At 41.3% G+C, this 19,391-nt stretch overlaps 2 protein-coding genes across 4 annotated transcripts in view; both read left to right on the top strand.

Moving 5' to 3' along the window:
* The window catches only part of kiaa0753 (KIAA0753 ortholog), a 28,487-nt gene extending 19,606 nt beyond the window's left edge, over window positions 1-8,881 (top strand). For all 3 annotated transcript variants that reach the window (XM_080731482.1, XM_080731480.1, XM_080731481.1), the window contains exons 18-19: window positions 4,812-5,036; window positions 7,388-8,881. In XM_080731482.1, coding sequence (XP_080587608.1) covers window positions 4,812-5,036; window positions 7,388-7,541 — 379 coding nt within the window. In that variant the 3' untranslated portion in view covers window positions 7,542-8,881. The remainder of the gene's footprint in view (window positions 1-4,811; window positions 5,037-7,387) is intronic.
* Window positions 8,882-13,720: 4,839 nt separating this feature from the next.
* Window positions 13,721-19,391, top strand: part of pitpnm3 (PITPNM family member 3) — a 118,175-nt gene continuing 112,504 nt past the window's right edge. Inside the window, exon 1 of the mRNA XM_080731552.1 lies at window positions 13,721-13,894. Coding sequence (XP_080587678.1) covers window positions 13,870-13,894 — 25 coding nt within the window. The 5' untranslated portion in view covers window positions 13,721-13,869. The remainder of the gene's footprint in view (window positions 13,895-19,391) is intronic.

Genomic DNA, 19,391 nt, shown 5'->3' with positions numbered 1-19,391 from the left:
CCAGCTGCTAGCATAGACATGTTGTATGTGATGTATGATGATACATCATTTCACAAGACAGCTTTTGATGGTTTAAGCCTAATCTATTTTTTGTTGCATATTTTAGTTGAAAATCCATTATTTTAGGTGAGTGACGCAGTTGTGTGACAGATTATAAACTAGGCTCAAGCATCTCTCCGTATTCCTCTCACCTGGGGTTTCTTTGATGGTATTGTGGCACCAATAACCGCACAGACTCTTAGCGGTATTACTTTCCCGGTTGCTTGATTTAGAGTGCTATTACAGAACAATGGAGAAAAGGCAGGGGGTGTGAGGCACAATGCTTTGGGAAGACAATTTTCTAAATATTGAATGTAGCCATTTGCGTCTCCCTTAATCTTATTTTATTGTTTACCAGTGCTTGCCTTATTCCGTGTGCCTCTGCTAAGCCCAGTATAATTTAATCTATACTGTGGTTGTTTATGTAAACCTTGTGTTGGTTCAGGTTAAGACAGGTGAGGCTAATCCTTTTCTTGGATTAGTTGCTGATTCTCTGTTGTTCTTCAAGACCAACCGCTTGTAATGCAAACCAATTGCCCACAATTCCTTTCTTGTTCACAATCGAATGGTTGAACCTTTGTTTCACAATTGTGGGTTTACGTTTGTTTCATGCCATAATGCAAACATCTTCACAACTGGTAAATGTTCATTGGCAAAATGTATACCACACCTACTTTTATTTATTTAAATATAAATGTATTTGCAGTCAAACACCCACAAATGGTGTGAGAGGTTTGAACTTCTCACACATGAATGGACCGGGAGGTGAGATTGATGTATCCTTGGTGAGCAGCACAGAGGCAGACACCCGATTGTCCCCCCTGGCTAATGCTGCATGACCCATGCCGCTCCGGTCAAACAAATCAATGACCAGATGGAAGCCCTGCACTGCCGCTCTGCAGTATGGAGGGAGCTCTAAAGCATTCCTCTCCTTATTCCCTTCTCAACAGCCTGCCCTTGCCTTCTTCGCGTCTAGGCGTGTTCTCACACTTTTAACACCAGGCTTTAACAGTACTTCTTTACCAGGCACAAGTAGATGGCTAGTTCTGACCCTCATGTCCAATGGTAATGGTAGCCCTAATACGCTCATACGTTTCACTGTAGAACCACCCTGCGTGGGTTGATTCCATACGGTTGTCTTTGTATAACCCCCAAGGCTACAGGGCGGCTCATTATTGAAGGGGGGGGGGTAAATAATTGTAGTTATACAGTTCTAGAAAGCTCTCCGGGGAGTCTGGGTCTCTGTTAGGGCTGCAACTATCGATTATATGCTTAGTAACTATTCTATACTTGAGGAAAGTGTGTGTGTGTGTGTGTGTGTGTGTGTGTGTGTGTGTGTGTGTGTGTGTGTGTGTGTGTGTGTGTGTGTGTGTGTGTGTGTGTGTGTGTGTGTGTGTGTGTGTGTGTGTGTGTGTGTGTGTGTGTGTGTGTGTGTGTGTGTGTGCGTGCGTGTTTTATCTTTTATATGACTTGAGGTAAAACTTTCTAATTAAAGAATTGTATTATCATCTAAATCAATAGTCTGGTTAAAGGTGCAGTAATTGATATTATTTAGTTAAAATAAGTGTTAAATAGTTTTTATGTCGCAGTTTAGTATGTGAAACGGCACATCATGTCTCTGTCTGTGTGGACGTGTACACTTTTTTACTGTCTATGGGTTTGCTGCTCTGACATCACTGTGATGTCAGGGGAACCACTCTAACAGAATGGGTTTGCTGCTCTGACATCACTGTGCCACATACCACACTAAGAGAATCCAGATATGGCCAAGACAGCCCATATTTGTGTGGCCGGTTCTACAGACAGGGATCTCCATGTATGGGCATAAAAGGGATTGTATGTATGATGTCAGATGACATAGACGTCATAAGACTTTCACATAATGAATAACTGAGTAAGCATGTATGGGCTATCACAGCATATCTCCTTATACAGTACATGGATCTCCATATATGGGTATCAGGGGTCTCCATATATGGGTAACTGGTCCGATATACATCACTGGCCAGATGGTCAAGGCATGGCGCGACCTCGCCCCATATATATATATATATATATATATATATATCAGAGTTAGACCGATTGGCGATTTTGACATTTTTTTTTTAAAGCCAAGACCGAAATGTTTAATTCCTCCCGATTAAAGAAATCGCACAGCCATTTATTATAATCACTGTCTGCAAATCAGACACATTTCAAATCCGCTGTGCCTTTCTTTAGCTGCTTCTCTCGCCCTTCTCACTCGCCCCCTCTCCTGCGCTCGCATCGTGCACAGACGTCGGAGAACTGCAGACCTAGAGCCGCCCTGTTTCACAGGAGGCTCTGGAGTTCTGTGTAGAACTGCCACGGAAAGTTACCAAGATATATTTAAAAAAATTATAGTAATTAAAATAATTAACTGCACACAAAGCTGAACTGACAAGCAACTGGAAAGTTTAGTTTCTCCAGCAGCCATTGAACATGGGATGGAAGACAGTCAACGATAATTAAACAGTGAATGTGTTTATTGGATATCTTACATTTCATATCACACACCATATGCACCCCTGTACTTTTCACCAGCAAAACTACACTGCTGCATTTGGGTCTCTGTGAGCACAGCCTGCATTCCTGTTTGATATATCACCTAATTTATGGAGGTTTGCCAGGATCTCCGTCTCCCAGGCAATGCTTTTGTCCAGGCTGTTTGAAAGGAATGGGAAAACATAGTTCATTTCAAGCACCTGGCTATTGACATACGGTAAATGTAATTGTATAGGTCAGAAGTGTGGAGAGAGAGGGAGAGAGAGATTTCGTACCTTTCTGATCATCCCCCGTCAATTACTGTCCACAAACACACCTGTGTGGATGGCACCCGATGAATAATTATGTGTAGAATTGATGATGATGTCTGAGCAATGTCCTTGTTTTCTCCCAGTAGTGAGGTTTGTGGTAACAGGAGATGGATATTACTGGCCGGCTATCATTCACCTCTCCCTCCTTCCCCAAAATTTGAAACGTATTAATAATTGTACGATGATTCTTGTCCTCCCAGAACATTTACGGACCAGGGCCGGCTGGTATCAATGGGTTAGTGGGCTTAGCCTTATGGAAGAAAGATTCCTTGGTTCATGACGCATCTCCCCATATACAGTAGTAGGCTACGCCCATTTGCGTAAGGATAGATTTTACGCCATTTAGATTTTTCTTCAAAACACAGTTTTGCTCCTTTTCCTACATACTTTCTCCAAATCTCATAAAAATCGGTACACATGATCTCTGGACCCATGCGATAAACATATTCAAGTGATATTTTGATAGTCCATACCATTCGTTTCAGTATTTAGATATTTGATATTCATTTTATCAGACACTCCAGGGCCCATTCCTATACAAACCCATTGTAACTTCAAACTCCATTTTAACCATGATAAAGTCAGTCTTTTTTTCTGGGGACTCATACTACCCTCCTAATATGTGAGCTGGCTGTGTTTTTTCGATAACCTTTTCATTTATTTTTAATAGTTTTTTATTGTATAACATTTTCTCCATTTCCCCCCAAAAATATTACAAATAAATGAAAAAAGTTATCGAAAAACGCGACCATTTTGAAGTTACAATGGAATATGCCCTGGATGGGGAGTGTCTGATAATGAATATCAAATATCTAAATATTGAATCAAACAAATTAAAATCTGTCCAGTCTGAGTAGACAATAAAATGACCAAACGTTTTTGTTTTGAAAGTGGAATATCCCTTTAAATGCTTACCAAGACGTTAGTTGTTAGTTGTTTTGGACTCTGTATCAACAGTGGTACACTTCCTCTATGGTCACCAGCATATGTGAACCCCCCGCATCCAAAACACAAGCAGAGGTATATTTGAGAAGCACAATAGAGAAACTCATTGCTTTGACAACGGCTGCAACACTAAATATAGAAACAGGAGTGTGGCTGCAAAGAGCCAGTCTACACAGAGAGGATTATAAACCCAGACCATGGCGATGCCCAGCTGAGACACACCTTGAGGGTAGTAGGCATGCATCCGCCAACATTACACACCTGAATTCATCCCGTTAGACCATCATTTTATGCACAGCGGGTGTGCTAGGGTAACAAGCCTCCATTAATCGGCTTCGCCGGGTATTTCAAAAAACACGTGGATTACATGTGGGAATTGGGAATTGGCGTAGCAACTAAATTGGTCGACAATGAAAACAAAAAATGAAATCTTGCCCACATTGCTGCAGTGTGTTTACAGTTTAGGCATTTAGCAGATGCTTTTAATCCAAAGCGACTTACAATAAGCAGATCAAACATCACAATAATAAACAAATGTCAGTACATCAACAGCAATATAACAAATGCAAATGAATATCTATCTAGAAAAACAGTATAATCTGTAAAGAAAAATAAAACAATAAAAAAGGTTTCTAAAAAACCTAAAAAACAAATGCTAACTAGCTTCATGTATGGACATTGATTTCCAGTAGTGCTAAGGGTTTTGGTGGAGTCTGAAAAGGTGAGTCTTCAGTCCACGGCGAAAGCTAGCGAGTGAGTCCGTTGTTCTAAGTGCGACAGGGAGTTTATTCCACAGCTTGGGGGCCTGGAGGGCAAACTGTCTCAGTGTGTTCTAGCTGACGGTGTACACCTCCTTTGCAGCTCTATCTACAACAATCCTTTTCCCCAGCTGATGGTGTGAATTGAGTGGCTTATGGTAGAGATCTACCTTTCTGTTTCTCTGTTCCTTCCCTAGATGAGCATATTCTTGTCTTCATGTTTCCTCCATCACAGTTTTACCTCTGAGAGCAGCCTGACAGAGGACTGCCAAGGTGAACTTCAGGCTGGCAGCGGAACCACAGTACCAGCCACATTGGAGAGGAGCAGGGGGACCCATATTTCAGTACCAAACAGCATGTTGACAAGTATCCAGCAATACAGGGAAGATCATGAGGCCTATTTGCGCCTGGTGGCACATGAGGCTGTTGGCAGTTTCAATCCCTGGGCCATTGCAGACAGGTAAAGGGCTAAAGCCATTGAATGTTTCTGAAGAGCTGAACTGATATTTCATGTATAATGTAGGCTAAATAAATGTAAAATGCCAATCCCAAACATTTGCACCACATGTGTCCATAATCAAATGCATGCATTCTGGTTTGTTGTGCAAGTTTGTAGTGTTAACTGTGTTGTTTGTTTGTATTCTCTTGGCTATTTAGTGATTATGTTCCAATGCATATGCTGAATTGCCAGCTGTGTGAGCATCATGCAGGGCTCAGAGTTGGCGTCGCATTCATAATGTCTCCAGGGTCCACAGTTTTTCTCGCCCAGCCATACATTTACATATTTGAGAGAATTCTTAAGTTGGTGCAATGCGGAAGAGTCCCTGCTGTCTTTTTAGACTTTCTCAATGCATTTATGATCGGTTGACTGGGCACATGTTTAGGCATTCCAAGAGGTAGAGACAGAGACTTTTCTTTTTCTTTTTACTTTCAAAGACATCTCTGTTCTCTTGCCCTGAAGGTGTGCAGAGTTTGAATTGCTGTAGGAATTGTTTTGCTAAAATTGGGAGACAGAAAACTGTAGCCCCCACCTAACCCAAAGGATCTGACTGCTGGTCTCACCACCTCATTATCAGTCCTGTTTCTCCAGAACAGTTGAGTTTTCAAGTGGTGGCGCTGTAATGTCATCCAATTATCTACCACTCTGACTCGGCACAGAAACCATATTATGAAGAAAAGTTTGAGGAGGTGCACCGTTAATGAGCAGCCCTGTGCCGGTGTGTAGCCCTCCAGTTCAAAACAAACACATTGCAAAATACCATAGCTGCATCTTAGTTTAACCACTTAAAACACACACACACACACACACACACACACACACACACACACACACACACACACACACACACACACACACACACACACACATATATATATATATATATATATATATATATATATATATATATATATATATATATATATAATGTACCGTAGTCCCCCAGGGATCTATACCAGGCCCCTCTTTTGTCTCTACATAAATTGTCACAGAGATTAGCCAATCTACAAGCTCTCAAGGAAAAATTTGGCAAACCATCGCCGAATGTTAGCCCCAGAATATGGCTGCTAGGATTCATGTGGTTAGGAAGAAAAAGAGCCAAACAGTAGGAGAGGAAGTAATCAATCCATAGGGGCCTCTGCAACGTGGAGACGTTAAATTGTGTTGGTTAGAGAGGTATTGATGGCAATATAAGCATCGTCACATCCCCCAGCTAGGTGGCCGTGACCAAGGACGTAGGGCATGTTGACCTATCTTCTCTTTTATGGGAAAGACAAATAGGCTATTTAAACCTCTTGTTGGATTTCCTTGATGCATATTTTATTGGGGAGAGGGGGGGGGGGGTTAACCACTTAACAAGCCCTATATAGTTGACTGTTCAATTTTTGGTCTACATGAAATATGAAAAAGTCGATCTGCAAGCTCTCATAAGCTAAAGCTTGTAGATCTACTATTTTCTGCAAAGGTTTTTCCCCAAATACAGATGCTGTTTTTTAACAGGCACACAAAGAAGTTGATAATATAATCAGCAGTTAGTTTTATGTCTTGTTCACTGGTCTCTGTGTGTACTTTTCGAATGAAGACTAAATGTACTTTTTTTCTTTTTCTTTTGTCTAGTATGTTTGGAATGCCAAAACCAAGCACGATTTCTCCTCAACCAAGGGAAGATTAAGACATAGTTTATTTAGCTATTGAACTGGCATTACATAGCATTTGGTATGTTGGGCAAGCTGTACAGTCTCAAAATATCCTTTATTTTGCTATAGAGGTGGGACGTTCGCGAACGAATGAAGTTTTTTGAACGGCTCTTTGAGAAAAGCGATGGGATCCGGTTCAGTAGGGAGCCGTTCCTTTTTTTGATGAGTGGAAGTAAATTCTTTATGTAAAAGTATCAATACTGCAATGTAGAAGTTCAGAATTAAAATGTAGCCTACATGAGTAAAAGTATTGGTATCAAAATATACTTAAAGTACCAATAGTAGAAGGTATGCAGAATGTCCCATTTCACAAGTTTTCCAATGAATAAAATGTAGAAAAATAATTTAAAAAATAGCCGATCTACAAGCTCACAAATGTGTCGCGACGCATTGTGAGCTTGTAGATCTGCTATTTTTCAAATGGAAGAAATGTATATATGGCCGAAATGTATATATGGTATATGAAGTGATTCGTAATTACATAATCAAAATCTACAAAGTAACTAGTAACTAAAATGAGACAGTCTTTTGAACGGCTCTTCGAAAGGAATGGATCCCAGAGATCCAGCTCACTTCAAAGAGCCATAAATCCCATCTCTGTTTTGCTACTTTCAGTCTGGCAGAGGAGTTGATGGCAGAGGCTCTGGCTGAAGTGGCAGCAGAGTTCCAGGACGTCTGTGAGGAGTATGCAGAGGCCGTCTTCACCTCAGAATTCCTCCAGCCTATCCAGTCTCCTCCGGCATCAGTTCCACCACTGGGCAGACAATAGGTTACTGTGCCACAATGGACATGCAACATTTTGCGAAGCCATCCATTGGTAGTTTGAACACGTACTATACTACTTTGTTATTTTGAAAATATAGAGGCGTGAATTGTTTTTCTTTTTTCTACTTTGACAATGGTGACCTGAATTTATTTAAATGTATTTCAGTGCTTTTTAGAATGAATTCACTGAAAATTGCATGTACCGGCGATGTTCCCCTCTGAGATAAAGTCTTGGCCAACCAATAAGTATCATTATCGAGAATGACCAGAAGTTGTCCATTTTGATTTTGGCAGGTTTTCTCTGTAGACCATCTGTTTCTGTGATTGAATTCCAGTGAGTCAGTTTAGATAAGCAGTGAGAGAACATTACAACATTACTGAGGATTATAAGATTAACCCCCTCCCATGTACTTGGTCTCTCTGAGGATTACTAACACTTTCCATTTTCATGCTGGAATATTAAACTAAATTAATTGCATTGGGGACCTAACGGTATGACGCCAGAAGCAAAAGTACCTTTTCATTGGATGCTTATTTTTCTGCTATTCTGTTTTGATTATGATTGCCATTGATGTTTTAATCCACTGACCTGCGTCCAATGTGAGGATTCAGGAAATAAAACACATGTGCAAACAAGTAATTTATTTACCCACGTTTGGATTTAGGTTCCAAATCAGTTTTGTAAACGTTTTGGGACATGCATGACACCTCCTTAGTTCACTTCTACTATACCATGAAATATTATGCCCTCGGAAGGTAACTTGTTGGTATCTTGGAACTCCCATGGGATCCTTCATTGGGATCGAGGGGGTCTCCAGCTAAATGATTGATAGTTAGGAATCAATTGGACCCTTATAGTTCTGTAACTCCAAGAGAGTTCAAATGGAATGTACCCTCTCAAAGTTAAAAATGCAGGATTTTAGAGTATACTTTAGAAGAGTGGGATCCCAGAGATGAAATTTGTATCAAATCGATGTCTGTGGCCTAATGCATATCAAACTGGGGGTCCTTGAAATTAAAAAGATTTAGAAACGGTGCTTCTGTCTAGGTTATGTACTGTTGACACTGGCAAATTAATGTCACCAAATAACGGCAACAGTGTGGGGGGATTTAGAGGATCTAGCATTCCCTGGAGAGCCACATGAAAGCCTCTCTGACGAAGTGAAGGGGACACATCCAGATGTTAAGCTGGCCTGTGGGGACCAGTCTTTGATAGGGGACAGACAGTGACTGAATGAATTAGCTCACCCTGAATTAGCTGTCCCTATTTTCTCTCAGGCAGCTTTCTGCGTGGGCGTCTTGAGTACGTGCAGGCTTTCACAGGCTCAAGCACCACAAATATCTGCATCCACAAAAAAATACAAACATAAATGTTTTGTTTTGTTTTGTTTTCGTTTTTGCTACCTTATTTGGTAGTGCATGGGATAGACTGTTTGGATACTTGAAAATGTCTGCATTATTTGTATAAGCGAACTATTTTGATATAAATTATGTTCTCAAATATTTCTCATTGTCATTTGGGGTCAGTTTGTAAAGATCACATCACCCCACAGACTATACTGATATTTATATTATAATATGTCTATGACAGACACATATTAACCCATTCAGAACGGGTACACATTATTGTGTATCATTATTTTATGCTTTAACTATTGAAAAATAGCATATCTACAAGCTCACAGCGCGGCACCGAGTGCCGCGCTGCGAGCTTGTAGATCTGCTATTTTTGAAAAATCATGAAAATTAGAATTTTGACCCGATTCTATAGTGTCTTTTGAATCCTGAATTCTACGATTTTTTGAAAAACCTATGTTTCTATGTCAGCAATCTGGCTAGCCATCGTCAAAGAAAAGGTCCTTTTCACTTAACTGGAGCTCAGTTAGTCTGTTCTTGAGAGACTACTATGTCAGTGGTTCTCAAACCTTTTCATGTGAAGGACCCCCAAAATTATATTTATTTGGCCACGGACCCGCATCTCAAAATATTTAGTTCCAGGGACCACCCAGAAGCAAAATTTGAGTTACAAACGTTCGCTTTAAAAATGCATATATTCAAAGATTTGCACACATTTTCACGACTTTTTCAAAAATAGCAGATCTACAAGCTTGCAGCGCGGCACTCGAGTGCCGCGCTGTGAGCTTGTATAACTGCTATTTTTCACTGGTTAAAGCATTCAATAATTCTAGGCCTAAATTTAATAGACCACAATTTTGCAAGCCAAAACATTTATGAAAGATGTTCTGCTGTAATAATGGGGGATGTATATTAAATGTGTTTTAGTCCAGCCTCATAATCATACCAGCACAACGATTCCTCCTGTGGAGCACCAAATGGAAACAAGATCTTACAGAGTGAGTAGAGTTGTAATTGCATTAATTATGCCTAATATAGGGTGTATTCAGGAGATTCAGGAAATTGTGTTTGAGCCAAATAGAAAATCTAATGGACCCGTAAGTGTACATTTGTACACTTGAGTTACAAATGATGAATTAACACTGTGACATTGCTATTATCAGGGAAGAAACATCCTGGATGAGCGCGATTACTCCAGACCAATACAGCTGACAGATGTATGGACGAAATCTATGTGATAAAATACATACAAATAATGTATACTTCAGTGAAAATGTGTAAACAATTTATTGCCATTCAACTGAAGAAGTGTGGTTTTGATGCTCTTCGTGATCTGGTGTCTTTTATTTTGATGCAATTCATGAATAGCCTGTCAAATAGGGTGAAATGTTGCCATAATGTTTACCAACCCAGTAGAGCAAAATGTGCTCTCAGACATTACTCTTTGTTTATTAATTAAGATTAATATGTGTTTGGTGGAATATCTATCCATCCACAAGCTCAGGCAAGAGCTGAAAGGAATAGTTGTGAATGGCTGAAGCTATTGGAACGGTGCAGAATTCATATACACATGTAGTCGGGGGATATTAATAAAACCTGGGAATACATTCCTTACCAAACAATTTCTTCACCAATGTGTTCGTAAAGGTGTCTAGTAACATTCAACATCCCTAGCAAAATGTTTTACAGCTAGGGTAATTCTGGGTCTCATTCACTTACTATAGGCCTACACTATACTGTAAGGGAGAAAATGACTCCCATAAATATGCTTTAAGTAGCATGTTAGGGGTCTAACTAGGTGTTTTTAATTATTCTGAATCCATTGCAAGCATTTGTTTTGCACGAAAAACATTCATTGGGCTAAAAACAGACCTAAAAAACGATGGTTTAGTGAGGCCCAAGGAATGTTTTGTATTTTATCCTTTTGAAAGATATATATATACTGTATATGTACAAATTGCAAGTTGCTGTGAACACAATCTTCCGTCTGTTTCTTGACAAAGTGGCTAAATAATTTGTAGCCAGTGCTCAGTCAAATGTTCTCACTGAATATTTTATATTTTTGTGTAAGACCAGAATAAACTGTTAACTGTTGCATTATTGAAAGATAAGTAAAGCACCATCCCTTGATCACAGGGAGGGATGAGACTGTTTCTAACTAGAAAGTTATCTCTATACCATTAAGACGCCTAAGGGCGAAAAGCGACCTCACCCTAAAGGACGAGGTCACACCATCTGTCTTGGCCATATATGGATTCTGTTAGTGTGGTTCGGTCCCCTAACAGGGCATCATCTGGGAATATCCATATATGGACTTTTATTTTATTTTATCCTTTATTAATATATATCGAACCAGTTACGCATATATGGAGATCCTGTATACCCATATATGGAGATCCATGGAGATATGGGCATATTGGTTAGACTGACATGTATTGGCATTCACATATACCTGTATGGGAGTCATCCTGGTGATGTCAGAATGAGTCAGCCATAGCCATATGGAGATCAGGGTGATGTAGAGTTGATGATGTCAGTGCTGGTAAGCTCCTTATATGGAGGTCCATGACATCAGGGCTCTCCATATATGGGCAGGTCAGCCTCCATATGGGCAGGATGACATCAGGGAACTCTATATATGGGCAGGTCAGCCTCCATATATGCCATGGCTGACCGTGCCTCAATGACTATGGCAGGTCAGCCATAGTCATTGAGGTCAACTATATAGACATTGAGGTGTTGCGGAATCGTGGACCTACTGACATGTGACGGTTTACATACTTAACTGCGACGCGCTTTCCTCTTATTCTCTCTTGGTTGAATTTCAGTAGGCTACATTTTCATGGTCTAAAATCTCTAAATTAAATGCTTCCCTTTTTTCTTTTTCTTTTTTCATAGGCATAGCCCAGTCTCATCCTCCCTCTGGGGAGAACGGCTGCAAAACTATACAAAAAATCAAACCAAGTTTGAAGTGAGCGGTGGTGCATGTGTGTGTGTGTGTGTTTGTGTGTGCGCATCCTCAAAGAAGATTTACAATGTGTTTAAAGGTAGCAACCCCCCCGCTTCAACCACCCAGAGTGCTGTTGCACAGTCTGCACTGCTCAGGTCACACGGGTGTGATTTTTTTGAAAAAGCGTATGCACTCAAGAAACCTTCCAAGGAGCTTATCTGATACGCAGGAGAAGAGGCTGGGGGCCGCACAATGTGGACTTCAATAGACTTTTTCGTGATAGTGACTTGTGTGAAGGCTTAATGTGTGGCTTTGTGTCTTTCTTTGGGTGATAATGGCTGCTGGCCGAGGTAGTTTCGAAGCAATTCATACAGTAACTTAACAATAGACCTGACATTGAATACTAATGGATTTAGGCACACTTCATATTAGTCTTCGGCTCCACCATAACCCCAGTCCAGTGAAAAATCCTCCTGGGTCCTCGCCACTGACTTGCTGCTCCTCCTTGCCATGCACCTCATGCTGTAAATAAAGAGGGCTTTGGAAGAGTGGCGTGAAATGTCCCTGTCGATTACATCTGAATGCACGCAAGCTTTGTTCTGTGCGAGTTGTTTAACCTGGATGCTTTTTTGTGTGTGCTTTTTTGGGGGGTAAATTTGAGCAAACCGCTGATAGCCTACTCAGCAGACACTCAGTCACTGTGTGTGTCGGCTTTATAACCCAATTTATTGTAGGCTCGCGGAAAGGCGAGACCAGTATGTTATACCAAATCTTTATGTCAAGTTTATTCTCAGCAAAAAAATGACAGACAGTACAAAGGCAGGGCCCTTGGCCAATGAGGAGCAGCGTTCTAGGTGACATCATCACCAACAAGTGTGACCTGATAATAATTATAAATAAAACAACAACAAGTTGGCTCAAGACCAGTATGTTATATCAGTATGTTATGCTATAGCCTACTTTACGCCCCCTCTGTTACCAAATCTTTATAGATCAAGTTTATTCTCCGCAAAAAAATGACAGACAGTACAAAAGCAGGGCTCATATCTACTAACATTTTTCTCAACAGACCGACCAACAGTACAAAGGCAGGGCCTTTAGCCAATGAGGAGCGTTCTTGATGACATCACCACCAACCAAGTGCGACCTGTTATAAATAACAACACCCACATGAAATCTTTGTAGGAGTCTCAAGTAATGTTTAGAAGAAGTATGTTCTCCTCAAAACTGACGACAGTACAAAGGCAGGGCCCTTAGCCAATGAGGAGCAGCCAAAGGGTAGATCTTTGTGCCCATACATGGTGTTCCATGCGAGTCCACACTGTTTTGTAGGAACAGTATTTCTAATACAGACAAATCAGCGCCCATGAGTTTAATGTCTCATGGGTTAGGTTTAAGCATATAACCACGCCCACCTGGGCGAAACACCTGGGAAAGAGACTACATGATTACAACATTTTCCCCTGTACATGGCTTTCTCTCCACCTCTCTCTCTCCCTGACTCCCTCAATGTGCACAAGACGCAAGCTGGTATTAATAAAAGGACTGCGTCATGTCTAGTTTCCTTTCTTTTCTTCAAGTCCCAAGTCAGAGCAGAGGAGCAGGACGGACGCCCTTCAACAGTAGGCTAGCGTGCGCGCCACTGGAGGCAGTCGAACACTGATGCTTGTTAAGAACTCTGACTGATGTTTCAGGGGGTGTGCTGCCTGGGCAGTGGGCACGCATGACACGACCGAAGTCTGCACGGATACAAATGGCTAAACTATCTTTACAGGAGCGCTGGTGGGGTCTTGAATGAGAGCGCAGCGGTAGATTGAAGTGAACACGAGGAGACCGAGCGACTGTTAACGTCGTGTCTATATTTAACCTCCGTCTGGCAACACCGTCAAGGAGAAGGACGGAGACTGCACTCTAAAAAACTATCAGACAACAATATTTTTGGGGGCTCCCGAAATCTTTTTTTTTCTTTTTCTTTGGATTTTATTTCTTTCTCGTGTGACATAATTGACGACAGACTGCAGGAAACATGTCAAAGGAAACGAGAGGGAAAGGTAAGGAATCCTTAATTGAGCCAAACACATGTGATGTGATGTGATCTTCTTTGATCGGCTCCTCCGTTCTGGTGCTCCCTGTGTACTCTATGGTGTTAACAGGTAGAATAATGAGTCAACCAACCTTCCTCCTGCGGCTGTGTGAGCAGCATGCCTGCCTGAAGGCTATTCTGTAGGAATGCGTGATGGTTTGGCATACCTACCACTACCGTCCATACCTGTTCATTAGCAGCACATGTAAAATGATAAATGATGCGATATTATTATCTGTGCCATTTTATTTCGGCTGTTCGTATCTATTCCTGGCATACCGTAGCAGCCTAGGCTATGAGGTTTGATATTAGAGCTCATTCAGAAAATTGGCTCGTTCTCTGGTGTGTGTGTGTGGGTGTGCGTGCGTGCGTGCGTGCGTGGCCAGTGGCCAGCATGAACAGTGACAGTCTAGCTTATGTTGGACATAAAGTGTAGTTGTTGCACCTCACATTCACATACCTGTATAGAGCATGTAAAATAAACCTCTTGAATCTCAGTCAGTGTCAACAGTTACACAGAGAACTTGTTTGACATAGCCTTGGACAGGGGCGCAGGAGGCATTTTAAAAGTGAAGGGGACACATATGGGAGGTATGTGCGCGCGCATAGCGGGCGCGAAAGATTTTGGGGTATCCCCCCCACTTTTGGTGATATCCCCCCCACTTTTGCCCCGAGGAGGGGGGGACATATCCCCTCCACTTGAGCTGAATTACACAGTTGTTTTACGCAGATTTCAAGGCATTTTTTTTCTTGTTACTGTATCCCCCCCACAGTAACAAGAGGAAACGTAACTTAAAATGTGTTGACAAACGAAATTGCATTTCCATTATGCATCTGTTCAAAGGTACTTACATTGTTGCTTGATTTAAAGAACGACGTTATCGTTTTTTGTTTTTTTGACTGAGAATGATGTGAGACTAGCCTACACACACCAGCAGCAGGTCCAGCACCTGCAATGACGGTCTCCTTCTGCCACTGCCTGCCTGCTTGTCACTATCGCGTTGCATTAATTAAACTCATTCAGAACAGCTGAGCTGAGCTGACTGCACTGCACTGGTGGGACTGTGCCTCTAGAGGGCAGTAATACGCCTTGAAATGAGAACTACTCAGGGCCCAATTAAGAAGGCGGTAATTAACGCCCGTGCTAAGGAGATACCGACTGCCGACGATCGCGTTTGACGCATGAATAACGCTCAGCAGCTGATTATGTGATTTGCGATGATCGTAATTGTGCGCTCACCACGTGAAAAATTATTCATGGGTGTGTTTTCATGGAAACGTGTGAGGAAACCGATGGCATGACCGCTGTAGGTACATTCACCAATCAGAAGCTTGTCCGTCATTCCATTTAACTGGCTTAAAACCAGAGGATGGGGGGCTAATGCTTATTCACATATCACAGTGATATCATGCTTGTAAATATCTCACACTCAATAAGGTCTGTTTTATTAGAACCGACATTGTTTGTGTATAGAGAAAAAAAGGCGAGAAAGAGAGAGAGAGAGAGAGAGAGAGAGAGAGAGAGAAGGCTATATTAATATAATACTTTTTTTTGTCACGTCCACATATCTATTTGTCTCTCTCATCTCATGCCAGCGTGTCAGTGTGACATAGGCTGGCCTTGTTGAGTGAACAATGGACGCATAGTGGCCTATTAATTAATAGGCTACGGAACGGCGGCCTCCTGCCAAAAAAAAAGGGAATCTGATGGAACCAGTAGCCTAATTAAACGAAATAAAACATATCCCACCTGATTTAGTTTGATATTGAGTACAGTAATAATAAATACATTTCATTTATTATTTAGAAATTTACATTTGTAAAATTAGACCAAAAATGACAGAGATGTAAAAGAATAGGGCTGTTTAATTACTTAATTCAGCGCCTAGGTAATGGCAGCCAGACGGCTGCTGCATGTCCTTGAACTGTAGCACATAGGCCTACTGTGTGTGTCCGAAAAAAACATATTTAGACTTAAAAGCTGTCAACATGCCATGTATAGCCTATAGTGCTTCGAGAGCTTTTTTTCTTTTCTTATTTGGCTAAATTGGCATGACGCATCGCGATCAGCGATCACGCATCTATATGAAGCAAAGCAAAACTGCAGATTGATTCCTCATAGATCGGGCAATTATGAAGCGATTTTAAAAATTTAAAGAGCTCCTGAACACTGGAGGGGATATCCCCCCCACCCAAAAAAATTGGAGGTGTTAATCCCCCCCGTCCCCCCCTACCCCCTGCGCGCATGGCCTTGGATCAAGACTATCATGGATGTATTTTATCGAGTCTGACTTAGTTTTACGCAAATGTCAAAATAGATAAAATATATATCTATGATCAATGATCTGATCCATGGCTAGCATTGCCAGTGAATACCAGTTTTGTGTCTGCAGTCTGCAATAATCCAGGACTTTGTTGTTGTTGTTGTTGATGATGATGATGATGATGTCAACCAGTAGACTGCCCTAGTGCCCTACCTACACCAGGCTAAATCTCTCAAACTGCAGATATGCTAGTTAAAATGTATTAACACACTCTCTACCATACAGATTAATTAAAAACAACATTCTGTTCATTAAAGGGTAGAACCATTTTTCAACATTGAACTGTGTAATTAATATAGCCTACCTTTGAGTTGTTATGTGGAAATAAATACAAAAGTCCCCACTTCTGTGTTGCCTAGAATTGGAGGATTGGTTTTGGGGTTTGGCTTGCAAAGTACACCGTGATGATGTCAGTCTGCATCCTACATCTATAAACAATAAATGTGTCTTTCTTTCCCAAATGGCAGAGCTGTAAAATATTTGTAAATACTGTATGTGTAGTCAGTCTCACACAAAAATATTTAAATCGTGTTAAATTATGTCTTTAATCTCTTAAAGTAAAATAAATCATAGATGTTAAGATTTCAGCACCACTGATTAATTCACGCTTTTGATTGATTAATATTTACTTGGCTGCAAGGTAGGCTAATGTCTTCGTAATTAAGAAGAAGGTGCTGTAATGACTTGTAATTAATCTGTCCAACAGGCATGGGGTATACTATACGCATTTGTGGCAATAATGAGAAAAGACCAATCAGTCCCTCCGAGATAGGGTAGACATTATGTTAAATATCCTCGTTTTATGAACCCTGTCAATGTTTATTTTGTTTCTGCTCGCTAAGAAAAATGTGTGTGACAATGCACAGTTTGCACACACTGTTGCCATTTTTCTAGGCCTCTGTTAACGCTGCTTTGTGTCTTATTTTTGTTTGATCAAAAGTTAACTTGATAAGGCAATATTTAACGTTTCAGGTAACTTTGCAGAACTGTCAACTCTCACACATTGAGAGAGTTGACAAATGACCCAGCTCACATCCACACATGAGACATCTATTTCTCACACTGTGGTACTCCAAATCCCAAAATGTTCCCCCTAAATAGCTATTAATCTTGTTGTGTCCTAATGCTCCCACACGCAGCGATATCAGACACATAGTCATTTATAAACCACCTTTTATGTGCTATTCACATCTGTCTGATATCTCTGCCTGTATCAAATTAAAATGATCTTCATTGTTCTTCTGGTAATAAAACAAGATTACTGTACTTCTTATCCAAGCCATGTTACGTATCATATGCTGAGGATGTGCAGTGGATTGAACCCAGAAACTTGTAATCAAAAGCAAAGGGCTTTACCAACTGAGCTACCTGGATATTTATTCCCCCCCTCTCCAATTTGTATAACATGGCTATTGCCTTTGTCAACAGGTGCCATGACTCCCTAGTTGTACAGGTAGTGACATAATTGGCCTAGTTGGCTGTCATAAGCAGGACCCAAGAGCAGGAGTAGGCATGACTGGTTGTAAAACACATTTACTTTCACAAGTCGAGACAGAATACAGACAGATCCACAGGCAGCATGGGCACAGGCAGGATACACCAGGACGACAGAGACTGTCGAACACACAGGATTACAGATAGTAGAATTCAACAGGCTTACTTACAGTATTATCAACAGATGATTGGACACAGACTAACCACAGGACAGGGCTCATACTGTGCACATGGGCTGCAGTCCAATAGTAAAAAACAAACAATAAAAATCAGGGCCTATTTTCCACCTCTTTTCCTAACAACTTTTCCTTGACCTCTTTGAAAAGAAACATGACTCATTTGGCCATTGCAAAATGGCAATTCTGTGAAAATAATTAACAGGAAGCGGATGGAGTGCTGGTTTTTCGATGATGTCATTTCACATGTTCCGTTTCCAAGGTGGTTCCAATTCTTTTACACCAGCCCAGCTGGATGATCGCTAACTTATGAAAAATGCAAAAAAAGAAGAAAAAAAAGAAAAAGAAAAAAAGTGACAATGAATGAGTTAATAATTGGCACCTAATGTGTTCCTATTTAGAATATAGTTGTTATGTTTTACCGTACACCCCAAACATTCAACTACCTCTTGACAGATCAGATCTATTTAGATCAATTGAAAGATTAACCCTAAACCTAAAGATTTTGACTACTGCCTGTAAAGGCCATCTATTGAGGCTAATCTGTAATCTATTGATTACACTGACTGTTGTCTCCCAGCTCTTCAATCTGCCAAAGAAGATCGTGTTTTACATTGTACATCGGGTGTGTAATGCAATCCCGTCTCCTCCTGGACAAAGTGGTTCACTTCCGTGTTCCACACACTGGCACAGTGTGCTGAGGCTGGCCATGACTTCCAACACCTTGCCAAACGGCCGGGCGTTCAGTCCCTGTGTGGGAGGCTGGGAGCCGCATCAAGCCTCTTCGTGGTCAACATGTGCAATATTATCTGAACAGGAAAATCTTCCACTCTGTCCAGCTTCAGTCAGCCTGTAGCTATACTGCGGCATTTCTGGACATATTTGTTGGCTACCGTGGCTCAGTCCATGACAACAGGTTGCAAAGAACTGGTCCAGTGTTTGTCAGGGCCTGGGGGATACCCATGTCTGACTACTACGCCAGTCAACCTCATTACCCCATACCGGTAGCCAGTGAGGGGAAGAGTGGATGCACGCTTAATCATGCACTATCCCAGAGCCCCATCCATCGTAGAAAGGGCCTTCGGCATGATGAAGGCACAGTGGTGTCTTCTTCAAAACTCTGGAAGTGGATCACACCTTTGCTTAATGTCGTTGCAATGGGTGCACTAATCCTCTCTGCAATACTGCTGCGACATACTGCAGCCGGCTGAGGAATGGAATCCAGTGTCCCCACCACCACCCGTGCAAGGATGAACATGGAGGTCAGCATTACTGGCAGCACTATAGTGTCTAGTGGGGCTGAAATGGGGCTGACACTAACTAGTGAGCTGACAAAAAAGAGGCCGTTCACCTCTGCAAGATCATGAGTATTATTATTTCTGAAAAAGGGGTCTCCTAACATCTATAGCTAATGGCCATTCTTGTAAGAGGTGGGAGAAAGGGAATTGCACAGTACAGTGTGAAGGTAATG

The sequence above is a fragment of the Nannobrachium achirus genome (genome assembly GCF_963921795.1).
Source record: "Nannobrachium achirus genome assembly, chromosome: 8".
Lineage (NCBI taxonomy): Eukaryota > Metazoa > Chordata > Actinopteri > Myctophiformes > Myctophidae > Nannobrachium > Nannobrachium achirus.
The sequence above is the reverse complement of the archived record's forward strand: the minus strand, read 5'-3'. Positions and strand labels throughout refer to the sequence as shown.